The following is an 18,434-nucleotide window of genomic DNA, read 5'->3' on the forward strand; positions in this document are numbered from 1 at the left end:
TTCGGGATTTTTGGCTGAGTAGGCTATCTGTAAACCACTTTGTGACAGCTGCAGATGTAACATGGTCTTAATGAAATGCATTTGATTGATTTAATTTGATTGCATAGACTACTGTAGGATATGCTGCGCACTATGGCAGGCAAAGTGTGTTTGCAGATTTTTTATTTTTATTTGAAAGCCTCCGCAAGTGAAGTTTCTGAAGGTGATGACGTTTGGCCCCGCCCAGTATCTTCTCCTCCAATAAGAATCCACACTAAAAGTCGCACTTTCTTTCTCAGCGCACTGCAGAGCCAAGACCAATGGAGGCAAGGGGACGTAAAACGAGAACCGTGCTGCAGCGGGACCGTAGACAAGGCTGATTAATTAGTCAAATAAAAAGCCCGGTAACCCAATACCTCGGTCGGTTCAGGGCACTTGAGGCTAAGGATACAGTAGGTTAGGATACCTGTAGATTTGATCAATTGCAGGTAAGTCGCGTCCATGATTTCGCGAAGTTACGCATGATTCCTCCCTAATATATTGTTTTTGTCATTATTTTCGATTTTGAAATAGTGTCGGCTTATATTTGGTGCATAACGAATTGTGTGGGAGACTGGCAAACTCAGCCCAGCATTTATAATTTACGACTCGCAGTCAAACTGACGGTGGCCGAAGGTCTCTCACGAATATGCTCGCTCACTGTTTACCGACAGCATCCAGCTCTCGCCGCCCGTCCATCGGTTGTTTGTTTTCAACCTGAACATTTGCTTGTGTTTGTACAGCCTGTCAGTCTCGTTTCTATTGCGTGATTAATCAAAATACTGTACATTTGAATAGGCTCCTAGCCTTTAATCGCCTGTGCGATTGGCTCAGGTTAGGCCTAGAGCAGCTCTGTAGCCTATGTAAAGTGTCTAAAACAATGATGATGCGATATCGCACTACTTTCTAACCCAATAATGGACTAAAGTAGCCTAACGTTACTTCATATAGTCCAAGGACCTTAAATGTTTTGTTTAAAGGCGAATTGGCTCTGGAAGCCAAAACAGCCAAATACTCCATATAAACGTGAATTGAGTCTCACTTGCGGTATGGTTTTAGAAACACACAGCCCTCTTTCACATAACACAAATAAGTCTATAAATGCAAAATATACACTTTTACTCTACACTATTTTAACCGGTTTTAACAGTTGCAGCTGACAGTATTTTCCCCTGTCAACAGTTTGGCATCTGTCTTCCCTTGACACACCGGTGTTCAGCGACGCAGATAGCAAATAAGCACAGGTCCACTCTGTCTTGTGTCAGTTTTCCGTGAACAAGCGCTGTAACATGGAAATGTGGCCGTGTGGGAACCCTTACCCTAACCCTATAAAGGTGTATATCAATCTACACTTTTGTTTTTCCAAATGATTTCTCACCAATATGACATATGGTCCTTATGTTTCCAAAACCTTACCGCAAATGATGCGTGTTAATGTTCAGAGCAAGGGTCGGGGCTCATAACAGAACTCCCCGTACAGAATACTCCTTTGTCCAACGACCCTTATGTGTAGTGAAACCGAGTCCTGGTCAAGGGCTAACTGCTTCCATGACCTGTATCAGGACAGACCAGTCATAGATAAGTAGGCCTAGGCTACACAAATAACCGGTTAGCCACAGTAAACACCCCCATTTTCTATTTTACAGGGAATTCTGTTCTCATTTCCTCATCGAACGAACGGCGAGTCTGTCTGCTTCGAGTTCTGTCAACAAATACGCACTGGAAACCCGGTTTCAATTGGTGCAGAATAGGAGCCTTTTCTCTGCATACGTATGCAGACCAGAGGAAGCTGATTTTGACTGCTGCAGCCTGAGTGCGCAGTTACAGCATTGGGTAGAGGGAGAGAGCGAGGGGATAGCCTGCCTAAATCTTTACAGTCACGGAATCAAACACGGAGTCAAGCACAACCGCTGCCGGATGCGGCATGATGGAAGGACGCTGTGTAGAAACTAAAGCCTAAGGAAGAAATACCCGAACTTGAGGACACAGACGGCGGTCTTTTGCGTTAGAGTTCGATGGGATTTCGGCAGCGATATTAATCGGTCTTTCACCCTCGTTCTGAAATTCAGCATCCAGTGTGAAGCTCATCCGTTTCACGGGACCATCGCGCTGCTGCGGAGGACATGAGAAATGTAAACAGAAACGTTGGATTTTAAAACTGCGTGCAGGTCGCAGTCCCGGGATAACCGAGATGGAGCGAGTCGAGCCGGACCGGTATCAGGAGGCGGCGGAGCCACCCATCCACCCGGTCCACGGGCCGAACCGGATCAGGCCCTCGTCCTACCGGGCACTGCGCAGCGCTGTGTCCAGCTTGGCCCGGATAGATGACTTCATCTGCGAGAAGATTGGCTCGGGTTTCTTCTCAGAAGTGTTCAAGGTAAGTTACCTATACATGTCAGAGTTTGGAGCTCAGGGCCTGTCCTGTAGCCTATTCATAAAGCGTCTTAGAGTAAGAGTGCTGATTTAGGATCAGTTTTTACTGCTTGATCATAATGAATATGGAGAAAAGGTCCTGATCCTAGAACAGCACTCCTACTCTGAGACGCTTTAAATACGGGTCCAGACTAACTGACTTGTTTTAGCAAGTCTAGGTTTTATGCAAAACCGTGGGGGATAAGATGGCCAACCTAACTCCGTTTGGGCATCTGAGCATCCATGTTAAGGTCATCATTGGCACCAAGCATGAAACATGATGACCATGCATTCTTACCTGATGCATCAGGTAACAATATCTTGGTACCAAATGGCATCCTATTTAGTGTACTACCTTTTGACCAGGGCCCCCATAAGTCTTTGGTCAGAAGTAGTGTACTAAATAAGGAATGGGGTGCCATTTGGGACATAATCTAGGTCTTGTAGGCTAGTTGGCCTTTGTGTGTGTGTGTGTGTGTGTGTGTGTCAAGTTAGGGACCTTCTTTGGAAGGACATTTTCCAGAAACACTTATTTTATTTTTTGTATAAAATAGTGTTATGTAGAAAACAAGAAGCTTCTAAATACCTAACACTCAAGGAAGTTAGATAAGGTAGGCTTACATGGTGATGGGCTTGATGATGATTTTGCTGCTGGTGACCACAACACCACATTGACCCCCACCAGAACTGTCTGTGGCTCACCAGGTTTGGGGTCATTTTCCATTCCAGTCAATTCAGGAATTACACTGAAATTCCAATGCTTTTCAATGAGGACAATTTGGAAATGGAATTTGGTTTACTTTGTAAATTTAATTGACCCCAACCCTATAGCCCACATTACAGGGAAGGGACAGTGTTTTGGTGTGAAAGTGATACCTGTTCCTGGCCTATTGGTCTGTACGCAGAGATAGATGTTAACCCTACTCAAAGGGCAATTTCACTAGAACAGAAGGATGCTGACGCTGATTTTGCACTTAAAAAATTGGCTTTTGTTTGACAATTTTTTAAAACAAACTTTACAACTCTATGCACAAGGACTACTTCATTCCCTGCATGTTATGGGCTGGTTTACAAATTTGACTAACCACCACACTATTTCTGCATAAAACGGTCAAATCAACGCAATATTATCACTTAACTGCTCCATCACTGCAGTACAAAGAGGGCTCACATTTTCAACCTATCACTGCACATTAGCTGCATAATATGGTTAAATCAACCCACATGTAAAAAATGTGACAGTTATTGTATATTGCCATAAAGTACAGAATTGCTGCAGCAAAATCAAGCATCTATGCTTATAAATTTCAGAAATCCCTGAAAAATTCAGGAGGGACTGCTAATTTAACAATTTCCACTGAGCAATTCTCCATTACTTGAACATATGCAAAGTTTGGTAACAGATTGACTGCTTTGCTGTTTGTGCAATCATTCAGTTGCTAAACTTAGGCTCTGCACTGTTCAAGTAAATGTGAAATAAGTCGTCCTTTTGCGTAGTTGTATGGTTTTTAACTTTGCAATTTCTTTGATGTATTTTCTAAGTGCAAAATCTCAGTCTCTGCATCATTCCGTTAATGTGAAATTGCCCCTAAACTGCATGAGGAGGAAGTCCAGGGGGTTCAGCCTGGTCTGTGTCCCAAATGACACCCTGTTCCAGGGGTTCCCAATCTTTTACTTTACACAACCCTAAATTGACAGTAGAACATGCAGGGGACCCAACTTGGAAAAATGATATCCCCTGGTTGCTGTGCTCATATTCACTCAATTTTAGGTCCCGCTGGCTGTCCAGACACATAATGACATGAACGCGCATTCTATTTCATTTAACCTTTATTTAACTAGGCAAGTCAGTTAAGAACATTCTGATTTACAGTAATGGCCTACCAGAAGGCAAAAGGCCTCCTGTGGGGACAGGGGGCCTGGGATTAAAATAAATACAATATAAATATAGGAGAAGACACACATCACAACAAGGGAACACTAAATAGAGACCTAAGACGACAACATAGCAAGGCAGCAACACACAAACATGGTGCAAACATTATTGGGCACAGACAACAGCACAAAGGGCAAGAGGGTAGAGACAACAATACATCATACAAAGCAGCCACAAGTGTCAGTAAGTGTCCATGATTGAGTCTTTAAATGAAGAGTGAGTGTTTGTTGCAGCTCGTTCCTTTCACTAGCTGCAGCGAACTGAAAAGAGGAGTTACCCAGGGATATGTGTGCTTTGGGGACCTTTAACAGAATGTGACTGGCAGAACGGGTGTTGTATGTGGAGAATGAGGGCTGCAGTAGATATCTTAGGAGGGAGTGAGGCCTAAGAGGGTTTTATAAATAAGCATCAACCAGTGGGTCTTGCGACAGGTATACAGAGATGACCAGTTTACAGAGGAGTATAGAGTGCAGTGATTTGTCCTATAAGTGACATTGGTGGCAAATCTGATGGCTGAATGGGGAAAGAACACCTAGCCGCTTGAGAAGCACCCTTACCTGCCGGTCTATAAATGATTTCTCCATAATCTAGCTTAGGTAGGATGGTCATCTGAATCAGGGTTAGTTTGGGAGCTGGGGTGAAAGAGCAGCGATTACGATAGAGGAAACCAAGTCTAGATTTAACTTTAGCCTGCAGCTTTGATATGTGCTGAGAGATGGACAGTGCGCCTTCTAGCCAGACTCCCAAGTACCTGTATGAGGTGACTACCTCAAGCTCTAAACCCTCAGAGGTAGTAATAACACCTGTGGGAAGAGGGGCATTCTTCTTACCAAACCACATGTCCTTTGTTTTGGAGGTGTTCATAACAAAGTTACGGGTAGAGAAAGCTTGTTGGACACTAAGAAAGTTTTGTTGTAGAGTATTTAACACAATCCGGGGAGGGTCCAGCTGAGTATGTATCTGCATATAAATGGATGAGAGCTTCCTACTGCCTGACCTATGTTGATGTAAATTGAGACTAGCGTGGGGCCTAGGCTTGAGCCTTGGTGTACTCCCTTGGTGACAGGCAGTGGCTGAGACAGCAGATTTTCTGACTTTATACACGGCACTCTTTGAGAGAGGTAGTTAGCAAACCAGGCCGAAGACCCCTCAGACACCAATACTCCTTAGCCGGCCCACGAGAATGGAATGGTCTACCGTAGCAAAAGCTTTGGCCATGTCAATAAAAATAGCAGCACAACATTGCTTAGATTCAAGGGCAATGGTGACATTGAGGACCTTTAAGGTTGCAGTGACGCATCCATAACCTGAGCGGAAACCAGATTTCATACCTGAGAGACTGTAGACCTCAAGGAAGCCAGCCAGTTGATTATTGACAAGGTTTTCCAACAGTTGATAAACAGGGCAAAATTAGAAATAGGCCTGTAACAGTTTGGATCTGATTGATCTCCCCCTTTCAATAATGGACAAACTGTGGCTGCCTTCCAAGCAATGGGAACCTCTCCAGAAAGGAGAGACAGGCTTTGCGATGATGGGGGCAGCAACCTTAAAGAAGAAAGGGTCTAAACCATCTGACCCAGATGTTTTTTGGGGGTCAAGTTTTAGGAGCTCCTTTAGCACCTCGGACTCAGTGACTCCCTGCAGGGAGAAACTTTGTAGCGGGGCAGGAGAAAAAGAGGGAGAAGCATCGGGGATAGTTGCATTAGAAGGGGTGGGAGATGAGGAAATGTTTGACGGGCAAGGAGGCATGGCTGAGTCAAATGGGAATCCTGACTTAATGATGTGGTGATTTAAAGAGCTCAGCCATGTGCTTCTTGTCAGTAACAACCACATCCACATTAAGGGACATGGGCAGCTGTAAGGAGGAGGGTTTATTCTCCAGGTCTTTAACCAGTTTCCAGAACTTCATGGGGTTAGACCCCATTCTAGTAGTGTAAGGGGTCATTAGTTGATACTTAAAGGTTGTATTCTATACCCATTTGAAGAGAAACATTTTGTATGATAAGATTACAGACTTTCTTAGGTAACCCCATTTAAATTTGAGGGGTCCCAACCCCAAGTTTGGGAACCACTGCCCTATTCCCTACATAGCTCAGAGCTCTATGGGCTACATAAGCAATAGTGTCAACTTCATCTAGTCCTGCTCCTGTTTCACACAGCATTGTAATGTTCATAACATTGGACCAGGAGTTTTTCTTAAACATGTGTCCTGACCTGGAAAAACTCCAGGTGCAAGTTATAGCATATAAATTGGTTCCTGTAGTATTTCCTGGTCAGGAAAAACTCCGGGCCCTAGGTATACCGTCAACAACTGACCGGAGTCCAGTTAACCACGATGGTTAGGGTGATGGTTAGGGTAACGAGGTCTGTTAAGAATCTCACACTCAGGCCCCTTTTTAAAACAACTGTTCTGGGACCTTGTTAGCACAGATAACTAAATGGTTCAGGACAATGTTATCCTAGAGCTGTCATTAGACTAGGAGGTTGAGTTATGCTCCTACTGTATCACACACTCTGATCACTCCTCCTCCCAGCCGTGTTGCCCTTTGACTGGGCAGTGAGCATGCAAATGACTTGGTGTTTAAAAGTGTCAGCTGTAAAGATGCCTCTTGATTGAGCAACCTGCCCTTTGATAACGGCATATGAATGCAAATTCTTTCTACCGCAGCAATTACATGGCGTTCCAATCTAACTGTTATAATGTTCAGATGACATGACAGACTGTGGTAATAGAGCCATAAATGATCCTCTCCCCTCTGTGTTCACACACCCTCTGAAGCGTTGAGTCCTGATGCCGGATTATAAACAGAGCTGCACTAAACACTTGGCATCCTGCCATCTCTAGTGTTATTCAGCACCTTCTTTGTCACACACACACACACTCTGGATCAATGGACGCTTTCCTCACAGCAGTCAGGCAGGTATTCATACCTCAACGCTGCCATTGTGCAATATGAGGAGGGGTGCGCGTGTCAAGACTAATCCTTCAGATTCTGCTTTTTATCTTTTAGCGAGAGAGCTCCCTAGACTGACCTGTCTGCCGTACTGTAACTGTTACTTCCTGTACAGGCAGGCAGGAGTCCTGGTACTTCCTTATTCAGATCATCTGACTGAATCACAAATGATCATTGTTTTGGCCACAGAAATATAATACAATTAATAGTAATTATATTACTGTTCTATTGAAGTGAGGTGAACACACTTAGAATTAGAATGTTCCATTCTAGTTATTCTATACTGAAGGAAAATATGAACACAACATGTAAAGTGTTGGTCACGTGTTTCATGAGCTGAAGAAAAAAAAAAGCTCCCAGAAATGTTCAATACGCACGCACAAACTTATTTCTCTCAATTTTCTTTGCACAAATTTGTTTACATCTCTGTTAGTGAGCATTTCTCCTTTGCCAAGATAATCCATCCACCTGACAGGTGGGGCATATGATTGGAACCAGCGACCTTTCAGTCACTGGCCCAACCCTCTTAACCGCTAGGCTACCTGCCGCCCCATTCACACTCACCTGCTTTTCACTGCCAGAACATGCAGATGGTTTCTACGCTAAATGCTTCAAATGTCAACATGATCATATTGGTAAAATGTATATCTCTCTCTCTCGCTCTGCTTTCCATTTACTGCCACAGATTGATCTGCAACATTATAGTTCATTCTTATCTGTTGAATTTATTGGCCTATTTATTTTCTTGCTTCACATTCTCTTTGCAAGCCTTCTGTGGTACATTCTGTGTTATATAATCTTCATTCTTGCTAAATTTCTCTCACTCACTTTCTTTCTACCCCTGAGGACACTGCTAGATCTGTCGGGGTAAAATCACTACTGCATTTGCACAGAGATGACTGACTCGGACAGCGTTTGAGTGAACGTGTGTCTGTGTGCGCATGTGAGGAAGTCTGTGTGTGTTTGATTGACAGGCTGGATTAAGTGCTCTCCTCCAGGGTCCTGTTGTCAAAACTGAACAGAGTTCTATCAGAGGAGAGTCCGGTTGTGGAAAGTCTGCCCTTTCCCAAATCAGCCGTCCTGAGAAACTACTCCTTAAACAGACCTTTATACACACACACACACACACACACTCTCTGTGACATGCACACCATCCTCTATCTGAGTCAGTAATCTCCTCTGTGTGAACTCGGCAGTCATTTATTTTACCCAGACAGACCTAGCATCACACACACACCTATCCATCATCGACTGTCACCCATGTGTTTGTGATCTGTTACAATGAGTGACATTATGAGTCAGTCAGGCTGTTCATTGGCTGGGGTTAGGAGGAGAAGGACTTAGCTAGCACTTTTCCCTGCTTCTATTATTTCTCCCCTCCAGTCAGAGCTTGTGCTGCTATCAATCAAGAGGTGTGTGTTCCCTTTGTTTATGTTCCACATGAGCTCACATGCACCTACTTGGTGTTTTTAAATGCACGCGCACCTTGGTGTTTTTAAATGCACGCGCACCTACTTGGTGTTTTTAAATGCACGCGCACCTACTTGGTGTTTTTAAATGCACGCGCACCTACTTGGTGTTTTTAAATGCACACGCACCTACTTGGTGTTTTTAAATGCACGCGCACCTACTTGACTGTTCTTTCCATTTCCCTGTGCTCTGTGTCTCCACGTTCTGTAGTGTGTAAGAATCTTGTCCCTGCTACGCCCCAGCACCCTGGCCCCACCCACAGCATTACAGTAGGTAAACAGACCAGGGATGTGTTCATTTCGCACCAAACTGGGACAAAACTGACTTCAACAGGGAGTGAGTGACTACCTGGACAAATGTTCTGTTGCAAAACATTTTGCTATGATGTTCCCTAATGAACATGATCCAGGTGGTTGTGGCGGTGTGACTGAAGGGACAGTGAGTCAGTGTCCTGAAGCTGCTAGGCTTACACACACACACACACACACACACACACACACAGCAAGAGTGGGGAAGGGCTGTCATAGCATTAGATACTGGAGTTGTGGTGGGGGTGTGTGTGTGTGTGTGTGAGCTCAGTACCGATGATGTGCAAAACACTAAATGGTGTGGAGTGTATCAGGTCCTGGTCAAGAGTTTAGACAGTGGATCATGTTTTATTTAAAGACTACCCAGGAAGACAGTCAGGTCCTGGTTTAGACAGTGGATCATGTTTTATTTAAAGACTACCCAGGAAGACAGTCAGGTCCTGGTTTAGACAGTGGATCATGTTTTATTTAAAGACTACCCAGGAAGACAGTCAGGTCCTGGTTTAGATAGTGGGTCATGTTCTATTTAAAGGCTCCCCAGTCAGGTCCTCCCTGCTTGTTTATTATGGACTTTGTTCAGATACCAGCCCTACATGAATCCCCTGGTCTCATCTCCAGGTCACCAAGAAAATGACAATTTTAGCCAAATAGACCAGAGTAAGATTTATTGGGCATCTCCATGTTCCTGTCACTAGAATGCTGATATCACAGCTACTCACTGTTTAGCTGTGACTGGAGCACTGACACCACACCTACTTACCTGAGGTCGACTCTCTCACCACACTGCCATGGCAGGACTATATTTGCTTGTGGCCACTGGGCAACGGCCTGTATACATGATTACTGAGCACCTGTTTATTTGAGCTGAAATTCTGCATATGGACGGGACAAAGCAGATGGTCTAGACCAGGGGTGACAGGTAGCCTAGTGGTTGGACCAGGGGTGGGAACTCCAGTCCTCCAGGGCCTGATTGGTGTCACACCTTTTCTCCATCCCTAGTGAACACAGCTGATGAATCAAATGTCATTCTAAACTGAAGATCATGATTAGGTGATTATTGGAGTCAGGTGTGTTAGCTGGGGCAAAACTGTGACACCAATCAGGCCCTCGAGGACTGGAGTTGGCAACCCCTTGGTTAGACGGAGAGGGACGGCACAGGCTCGACCTGGTAGTTCAGCAGTTGGCTCATCTCTGCATTAGGGGAGGGGGTGAGCGAGGGGGAGAGAGGCTCTTCTGTATGATCCTGCTGGCCTGTGGTACAGCAATAATAATGTTAAATCCTGTAGCCAGATGTAATAAATTAGATGGGGGAATGAACCAACGAGCTAATCCTCAGACGGCACTAGCTCTTACTGGAAGTGTGGTCATAAATGTGTAAAGGCACAGATTGCCTCAATACAGCAGCGGCCACGTGTGTGTGTGTGTGTGTGTGTGTGTCCGCGCCCCATCTCGGACTGCAGTTCAGAGTAGGATGGACCTAATGGTCACTGGTTGACTGTGTGCTGTAGCCTTGATTTAAGATCTAGAGGCCAGACTGTCTGTTTTAATAGATCCACTAACTAGATTTCCCATCACTCCACTGATCTGCTGGCCAACTCCTATCTACACTGTCACACTGATGTAACCACGCTCTCTGTTCTCTTCACACACCACCACTAGATGTGTGTCTCTCTCTCTCACACACTCTCACATACCTACAAACATGACATGTACACCCTCCCAGTACTAAGTGGACTGTTGGACTACTTAGTGGGTATCTGTCTATATGGTCTTAGTTAGAGGGAGATGGGCAGGAGTCCAAGCCCCTCAGAACACACTCAAGGATATAGGGGGTGAGACGCCACGTCACCATGGTGACCACCAGACACTCTCCACCAAAGCACCCAGCTTAGCCAGAGTAGAGACGTGTAGGCCTGACTGTAGGACCCTCGGGGGCTAGACACACCAGTCTCGAACCCTCAGGGGGTACTGGTCTCGAACCCTCGGGGGCTAGACACACCGGAGCGTAACATTTTGGACCAATAAGATCTCACCTCACTTGCAACGCTTTCTCACAGTACAGTTGATGTTCACTGCTTGTCCGATGGTGTCCTTTCTCCAACGGCGGTTGTCATGTCCATAGCATACGGCCGGCGTCTGACCCTGGTGATGGTTTCCTCTGTGCAGGTGCAGCACCGTATCAGTGGGCGGGTGATGGCTCTGAAGATGAACACCATGGCCAGTAACAGGGCGAACATGCTGAGGGAGGTCCAGCTGATGAACCGCCTCTCTCACCCCAACATACTCAGGTCTGTTCTGCTTTTATGAGAACATATCCATCAATGCTTTGGTCTGCAGGGGAAATCCCTCGGTATACACATTTTTAAACCATGCACTTATAAAGGATTGTAAGACTTGTCATAAGGCTTGTATGATGACCCCTCCCTTATGTTTCCTAATCATCTTCCTGTGTCCTGTCTCAGGTTTGTAGGGGTATGTGTTAATGAGGGACAGCTCCATGCATTAACAGAGGTAAGATCCCCTCTTTAAAACTAGGTTAGACTGACTAGGATATAGAAACTATTGGTCCGGGTATAGCTACTTTTTATACTTGATACTTCCTTCCTTAACGGTCGTCATGGTTACGTGGGGGGGGAATCTGAACTCCAGCCAGTAATTTTATTCGATGTCGTCTTGGTTGCCGCACAGTGACCTGTACCCGTCTTGCAAAAAAGATATATATTTTTATCTCAGTGTAGAGTCACCTTTGGTGAAGGTTAGGGAAAGCTGTCGTTTGTCACGGTTACAGCACAGTCGCCTGTTTTTGATTGACGCTTGTCTGTGGTTGTCATGGTTACTTCCAGTACATCAACGGGGGTAACCTTGAGCAGCTGCTGGACAGTGACCAGTACCTGTCGTGGACAGTCAGGATGGGCCTGTCTCTAGACATCGCCAGGGGCCTGCAGTACCTCCACAGCAGAGGCATCTTCCATAGAGACCTCACATCCAAGGTACACACACACGAAGGTACACTCACTTGTATGGATACACACCTCCTGTCGGTAATTGTACATACTAGGGCATGCACACAGGTGGCACGCTACACATACATACACACTCCTTAACACTAAATAGTGCGTACTCAAGTACACAGTTAACTATAAATGGATTTCAGGGCCCGTATTCATAAAGCTTGTCGGAGTAGGAGTGCTTATCTAGGATCATTTGGCAGGAGTGACCTGATCCTAGATCAGCACTCCTACTCTGAGACTCTTTGTGAATACGGGTCCTGACCGCCGTCTTTCTGGTTGTGTCCCGTAGAACTGCCTGGTGCGTTGGGCCAGTGGCCAGTGTACGGCCGTGGTGGGGGACTTTGGCCTGGCAGAGAAAATACCAGAGTACAGGTCAGTGGAGTTTATTCATCATCCGTCTATCAACACAAAGTGATTAGATAACACACCTGAATGGTTGCTCTACCTTCCTCTTTCTTTCTCACGCTCTCTATCTTGATAGCTCACGCTCGCTCGCTCCCTCCCTCTGTGTTTTGTTCTCTCCATCGATCTTTCACTCCGTCACTGAAACCCCAGGTAGAGGTTGCCTGTAGACACAGCTCGAGACTCAGCTTCCCGTTCCCCAATCCTCACTATAATGTGTACATAAAAAAAACACAAACTGACCTAATCTCTGTCTTGGGTCTAAAAAAGGAATCATTAATCACACTAAAGCAGAGTCCCATTTTCCAAAGAATGCGAGACGCAATTCCCCCTGAAGAAGTTGTGGTTTGCCAGCTATGTGGAACTATGTGTGATTTAAGCCCCTGTTTCAGGGGGGAAGGGGTACATCGTTCGTTGACTTACTGCGACGGTGTCAATATTTAATCTGGCCGGATTGCGAGAGACACACAGACTCCAGATAAAATGAGTTTATAATGCTAACATTGACACCATGTTGGATTCATCGCTCCAGCCTGTTTTAATCCTCTCGGCTTCTTCCTGTTGACAAGTTGGTGTCCTGCTAATTATTTACAAGTTGCCCATAGTGGGCACAGATCCAATATCAGCTGGACCCCCCCCCCCCCCCCCGCCCTGATAAATGGATCTGTATCCTTTTTGTAAACACTGTCTGAGAGGAAGCAGCTGTCGCGTTAACCCGTTTGTGTGTGTGTGTGTGTGCGCACCGTTTCCTGCCGTTTGTCTACGGCCACCCCGGTGTTTACCTTGTGTGTTTTGTTTTTGTACGGCCAAGTTGTGTTGATGCGCCACAACATGTTGTTTTTGTTTATTTACGGTGCTTTTAGGTCGAAGGAAACTGATTTGACAAAACATTAGAATTACGAACCAGTGAATGCAATGTCTGCTGTGTGTTGATGACCTTACTCTAATTCTGCATTTGTCAACGTGTGTGTGTGTACACTAACTCTGTTAGAGGGGGGGAGAGAGACAGAGATGGAGTTTAGGAAAGCTTTCCAAATATGGTCAAACTATTCAAGCACACTTGGTCTCTTTCTCTCCCCGGCTGAACGGCAACTCTCATGCTCTCCCTCCCTTTCTCCCTCCATTTCCCCAAACAGTGTTTACACTGGGAGCTCTCCTTTTCTCTTTCTCAGCTCCCATCACTTCCCTCACTATTTATGCAATATCATGGTTTAGTGAGATGGAAATAGCACAGAGGAAGTGACTGCCGGGGGGGTTTTCAGAGCATGCGCCTTGCAGTGACTTGTGTTTGTCTGCCCCTTTATGCCTACACACAATATATTTACCCCATGTAAACCTTCCTTTTGGGATGGTTGTAACTGAACTAGAGCGCGCTGAAGCGAGCTGAAGTCTGAACTAGAGCTGTAAAATAATGGCTCTGGGGTTCCCCCCCCCCTTATGTTCAGGTCTAGGATCAGATTCCCCTCACCAGTCCTATTAGTAGGGAAAATGCAAAGCTGACCCTAGACCAGCATCTAAAGGCAACTTCACCGCCTGTAGTAATGTCCAGGCCCGTCTTCCTCCGTCTCTGTCCACAGTGAAGAGTCCGACCAGGAGCCTCTGGCTGTGGTGGGCTCCCCCTACTGGATGGCACCGGAAGTCCTGCGAGGAGAGGTCTACAACGAGAAAGTGGACGTCTTTGCGTATGGGATCATCCTGTGTGAGGTCATCGCTAGGATACAGGCCGACCCTGACGTCCTCCCCCGCACAGAGGTTTAAACACAACGCACACTCACCCCAACACGCTAGCACAGTCAGGGTTCACAATATGGGATGACGTAGACTGAACGTCTCGCCCTGGCCGTCGTATGAAACTGCAGTTTAATGGCTCCCATCAGGCAGTAAGTCGCAAGTACTTTCATTGAAGTCGCCGACGCCGTCATCTTCTGTTCTATTGTGTAAATTAGGGACTGAAGTGAGTACAGCAAATCGGAGCTCCTGTTGGGAGTCTCTCTAGGGCTCTTTCACTGAGCGACGTCACACACTGATCAGCGACGCTCTTTCCCTCTGTAGGACTTTGGTCTGGACATAGAGACGTTTCAGCACATGGTGGGAGACTGTCCCCCTGACTTCCTGAACCTGGCGGTCACCTGCTGCCACGTAAGACGCACTCTAACACACGCGTACAAATCTACCTTTTCTCTCGTTTTGTTACCCCTTTTTCCTTCTCCTTCGTACTGTGACTCTTGAGTAACTGACTGACTTAAAATATATATATTTTGCTCATCTCTCTCCGTCTGTCCATCTCTCGCTCTCAGATGGATCCAAAGCGTCGTCCATCGTTCTCAGCGATCGTAAATGAGCTGGAGAGAAGAGAGACGGAGAGGACGCAGAAAGATGAAGCGGCACTAAAGGGTGTGTGTGTCTGTCCTGGAGGGTATGGAGCACAGGGAGGTCAGTCTGAAGGGGTTCTCCAAAACACAACTGTGTTCAGACAGGAGTCATTAAGACCCAGCTGTTGGTTATGAGCTGGGGGGGGGGGTCTGTTTTTCTGGGGTCTAAGAAGAAATGCTGCTCTCAATATTTATCATCGGTCATGATGAAAATGAATAAGAAAGTTGTACTTTTTTCAATTCAGCTCAGTGGGATGGGGCCTAGCATAGGGACATGTCTAGTAATGTTATATACTGGACAAAAATATACGTCTTCCATACGCACAAATCTTATTTCTCTTCAATTTTGCCCCACAAATTTCTTTACATCCCTGTTAGTGAGCATTTCTCATTTTGCCAAGATAATCCATCCACCTGACAGGTGTGGCATATCAAAAAGCTGATTAATAAACAGCATGATCATTACACAGGTGCACCTTGTGCTGGGGACAAAAGGCCACTCTAAAATGTGCAGTTTTGTCACACAACAGAATGCCACAGATGACTCAAAGTTTTGAGGGAGTGTACAAATATCATCCTGACTGCAGGAATGTCCACCAAAATCCACAGACCACATTTAACCATGCCAACCCAGGACCTCCACATCCGGCTTCTTTACCAGAGGGATTTTATGAGACCAGCCACCCAGGCAGCTGATAAAACAGAAGTATTTCGGTCTGTAATAAAGCCATTTTTGGGAGGGAAAAACATTCTGATTGGCTGGGCCTGGCTCCCCAGTGGGTGGGCCTATGCCCTCCGAGGCTACCCTTGGCTGCACCCCTGCCTTGTCGTGTTAAATCCATAAATTAGGGCCTAATTAATGTATTTCAATTGACTGCACTGTGACTCAGTAAAATATTGAAATTGTGTCATGTATATTTTTGTTCAGTATAGGTAGACTTTTACATTTAGTGCAATAGATGGGTATAGGTGTAGGACACATTTTATAAAATTTTATACATGCCTTTTATTTTAATTGAATCTCTCTTTCAGCATCTCTTTCTCCAGATCTCAGCCTGCTGCGAAGACGGTCCCTCTGTCTCCCTGGTGACCCCCGCCTCTGCCGCAGCAAATCAGACATGCTCCCTCCGGTCACGCCCCCCACTCTGGCCCCTCCCACCCGTGTCAACCCCTTCTCCCTGCGAGAGGACCTGAACGGAGGCAAGATCAAACTGTTTGACACGCCCAGCAAGTCAGTCATCTCTTTAACGTTCACCTTACCCCAACCTCTGGACCCCTGTACCACCCCCTCTGACAGAGCGGGGGGTGGGGGTATGCCCCGAGGAAGGCTCCATAGACGCTGCCTGTCCCTACCCTGCACCCCTCCTCCAGATCTCCTGCCCCCCACCACCAAAGACAATAGCGCAGAGAAAACAGACCTAGACACTGGTATTAATGAGAGGAATGGAGAGAACGAGGAGGAGAGGGAAATCGTGGAAGAAAGGTTTACCTTTGAGTCTGAGTTCGTAGTTGAGGAGGATGTGGAGAGGAGGAAGAGCATTGAGGGCCTCACTGCCGATGATTCCGGGCTTCCTCTCGACCCAGAGCTGCTGTCATTAGACCAGCTATGTGAAGAGGAGGAAGTGGACACAAGCAGCCAGGAGGAAGAACCCATGGACTGCACCAGCTCCCCCGACACTCTAGATGGCACTCGGCCTACACTCCTGCCTTATTCCAAACCCTCTTCACCCACCCCCCCTACATTCACCAATGGCTGGGGTAATGTTCCCCCCATATCCAATGACCCTCCCTGTTTGCCCCACCTGGGATGGGGGGGCACCAACGGGTACCACTCCACTCCTGGGGGGCCCATAGGGGGCTCGCCGTTCGGCTCCGGTAACGGCACCGGTAACGGTTCTGCTCCCTCTCTGGAGCAGGAGGAGGTTATCTCATGTTCTGGTTGTTGCTTGGCGGGGCTCCGGTTCCCCTCGCTGTGTTTCCGTGCACCCCCTCACAGGAACCCCTATAAGAACCTGAACGGGGACAGTACGGGAGCCAACCGAGGGCTGCTCTATAAAGGTCCTAAGGGGCGACCGTCCTCGCCTACCAACCCAGAGCCTGGCCTTGCCCTGCCTGGGGCGCAAACATAGATACAGAATGCCCCTAACCACAGATCTAGGATCAGATTACACCAAATCCCAACCATATTTCTTAGGAGGGAGACTCTAAACTGACCTTAGATCAGTGCTTAGGGGGCTACTTCATTCCATTCTTACTCAGATGGTGATATGGGAGGTAAAGCTGCTGGTGTGGATGCATTGCTGTGCTGGTGGCCTATGAGTGAGGATATGGTGCCCTCTGCTGGACTGAGGCAGTAATGATTGTAATAACGCTGTACTAATATAGCCAACACGTATAACCTAATAATGCTGTGCTGGCTGTAAAGGAGTGAGCGGCGATCACACTGTTTCCTACAGCAGATGCAGGCTTGTAGACTGACTGATTCATAAAGAAGCAACGACAATACTTTCCCTCAGCATGGCAACACGTATTGGTCAGAGCCATATTTAAATGTATACATGGCTTTGGTATTGGACCAATCCCCTGGGTTATGTATGTTCTGATATCCTCCTATCGTGCGGGTCTATGGCTCCTTCCCTGACAGTCAGTTGTAAACCATCTTTTTGACTTACGATGAGAAGTGTAATGAATGATATGATTTGTATGTTTTGATACTGTCTGTCTCAATGGGTTTAGGCTCAGCAGTTTGCCTTTGTGTTCAGACAGCTGTATGGTTCACCCTGGAGAGGCCATGAGCAGGGCAGTGTGTGTGCCAGTGAGTCATACACTGTTCTGTTGACTGATACAGTATGTGACTGACGCTGTATGATGTCTTTTATGGCCCTCGTCCTCTAACGGCACTTGTATTATATTGTGACTTATTATTATTTTTGAGAATGGTCAAAGACACACTTCAACAAAGCGATGTGTTGATTAATATTATTTAAATGGCATTGAATAAAACTATAGAATGGACGGACTGTCCGTGTGAGTCATTTTCTTTAGCTGGATTGCAGGATTTCTAGCCAACTCTGCTGGCCCATATGGTCATATCTAAGAAGCTTTATGTATGTATTTTGTAGTAGTAGGATCTTTATTTGATCACCCTGTTGCAGGGGAACTTTCCTGCAATGCAGGACATCTAAAAGTGGTGTATTGGAGGTTTTAAAAAGGCTTCTGTAGTTTAATTTCCCCTTTTTGAAATTTGACTTGATTTTCTGTCATGAAAAAATATATCAAACCCTACACGTCTTACTTCTAATTTGCTGTTGCTGCATGATTATTTTCCTGCTGTAGCGAAGGGGCTCAAATTAAGATCCAACATTGTACTGTACCAACTTTACTAAGAAAACAGTGACTCAACTAGGCACTTGTACACAACATTTATACTTACACACAGCTTGCAAGGTGATTTTAAATCAAGTTTTATCGGTCACATACACAGGGTTAGCAGATGTTATTGTAAGTGTAGTGGTTGTCTTTTTCTGTCTTGCTGCTCGTCTCTCTCTATA

At 46.0% G+C, this 18,434-nt stretch overlaps 1 protein-coding gene across 3 annotated transcripts; it reads left to right on the top strand.

Moving 5' to 3' along the window:
- The first annotated feature begins 272 nt into the window (after positions 1–272).
- On the top strand, positions 273–17,898 carry LOC115194423 (dual specificity testis-specific protein kinase 2). 3 transcript variants are annotated; one of them, XM_029754107.1, is made up of 10 exons: positions 273–467; positions 1,665–2,395; positions 11,265–11,386; positions 11,561–11,609; positions 11,942–12,088; positions 12,399–12,481; positions 14,089–14,263; positions 14,564–14,650; positions 14,809–14,944; positions 15,916–17,898. In XM_029754107.1, the coding sequence occupies exons 2-10, from the start codon at positions 2,210–2,212 to the stop codon at positions 17,010–17,012; spliced, it is 2,082 nt and encodes a 693-aa protein (XP_029609967.1). In that variant the 5' UTR covers positions 273–467; positions 1,665–2,209; the 3' UTR covers positions 17,013–17,898. The 3 variants fall into 3 exon arrangements, with proteins under 3 accessions (XP_029609967.1, XP_029609968.1, XP_029609969.1); XM_029754108.1 differs by having other exon boundaries at positions 14,809–14,905; XM_029754109.1 differs by lacking the exon at positions 1,665–2,395.
- Positions 17,899–18,434: the final 536 nt, after the last annotated feature.

The sequence above is a fragment of the Salmo trutta genome, chromosome 5 (assembly GCF_901001165.1).
Source record: "Salmo trutta chromosome 5, fSalTru1.1, whole genome shotgun sequence".
NCBI lineage: Eukaryota > Metazoa > Chordata > Actinopteri > Salmoniformes > Salmonidae > Salmo > Salmo trutta.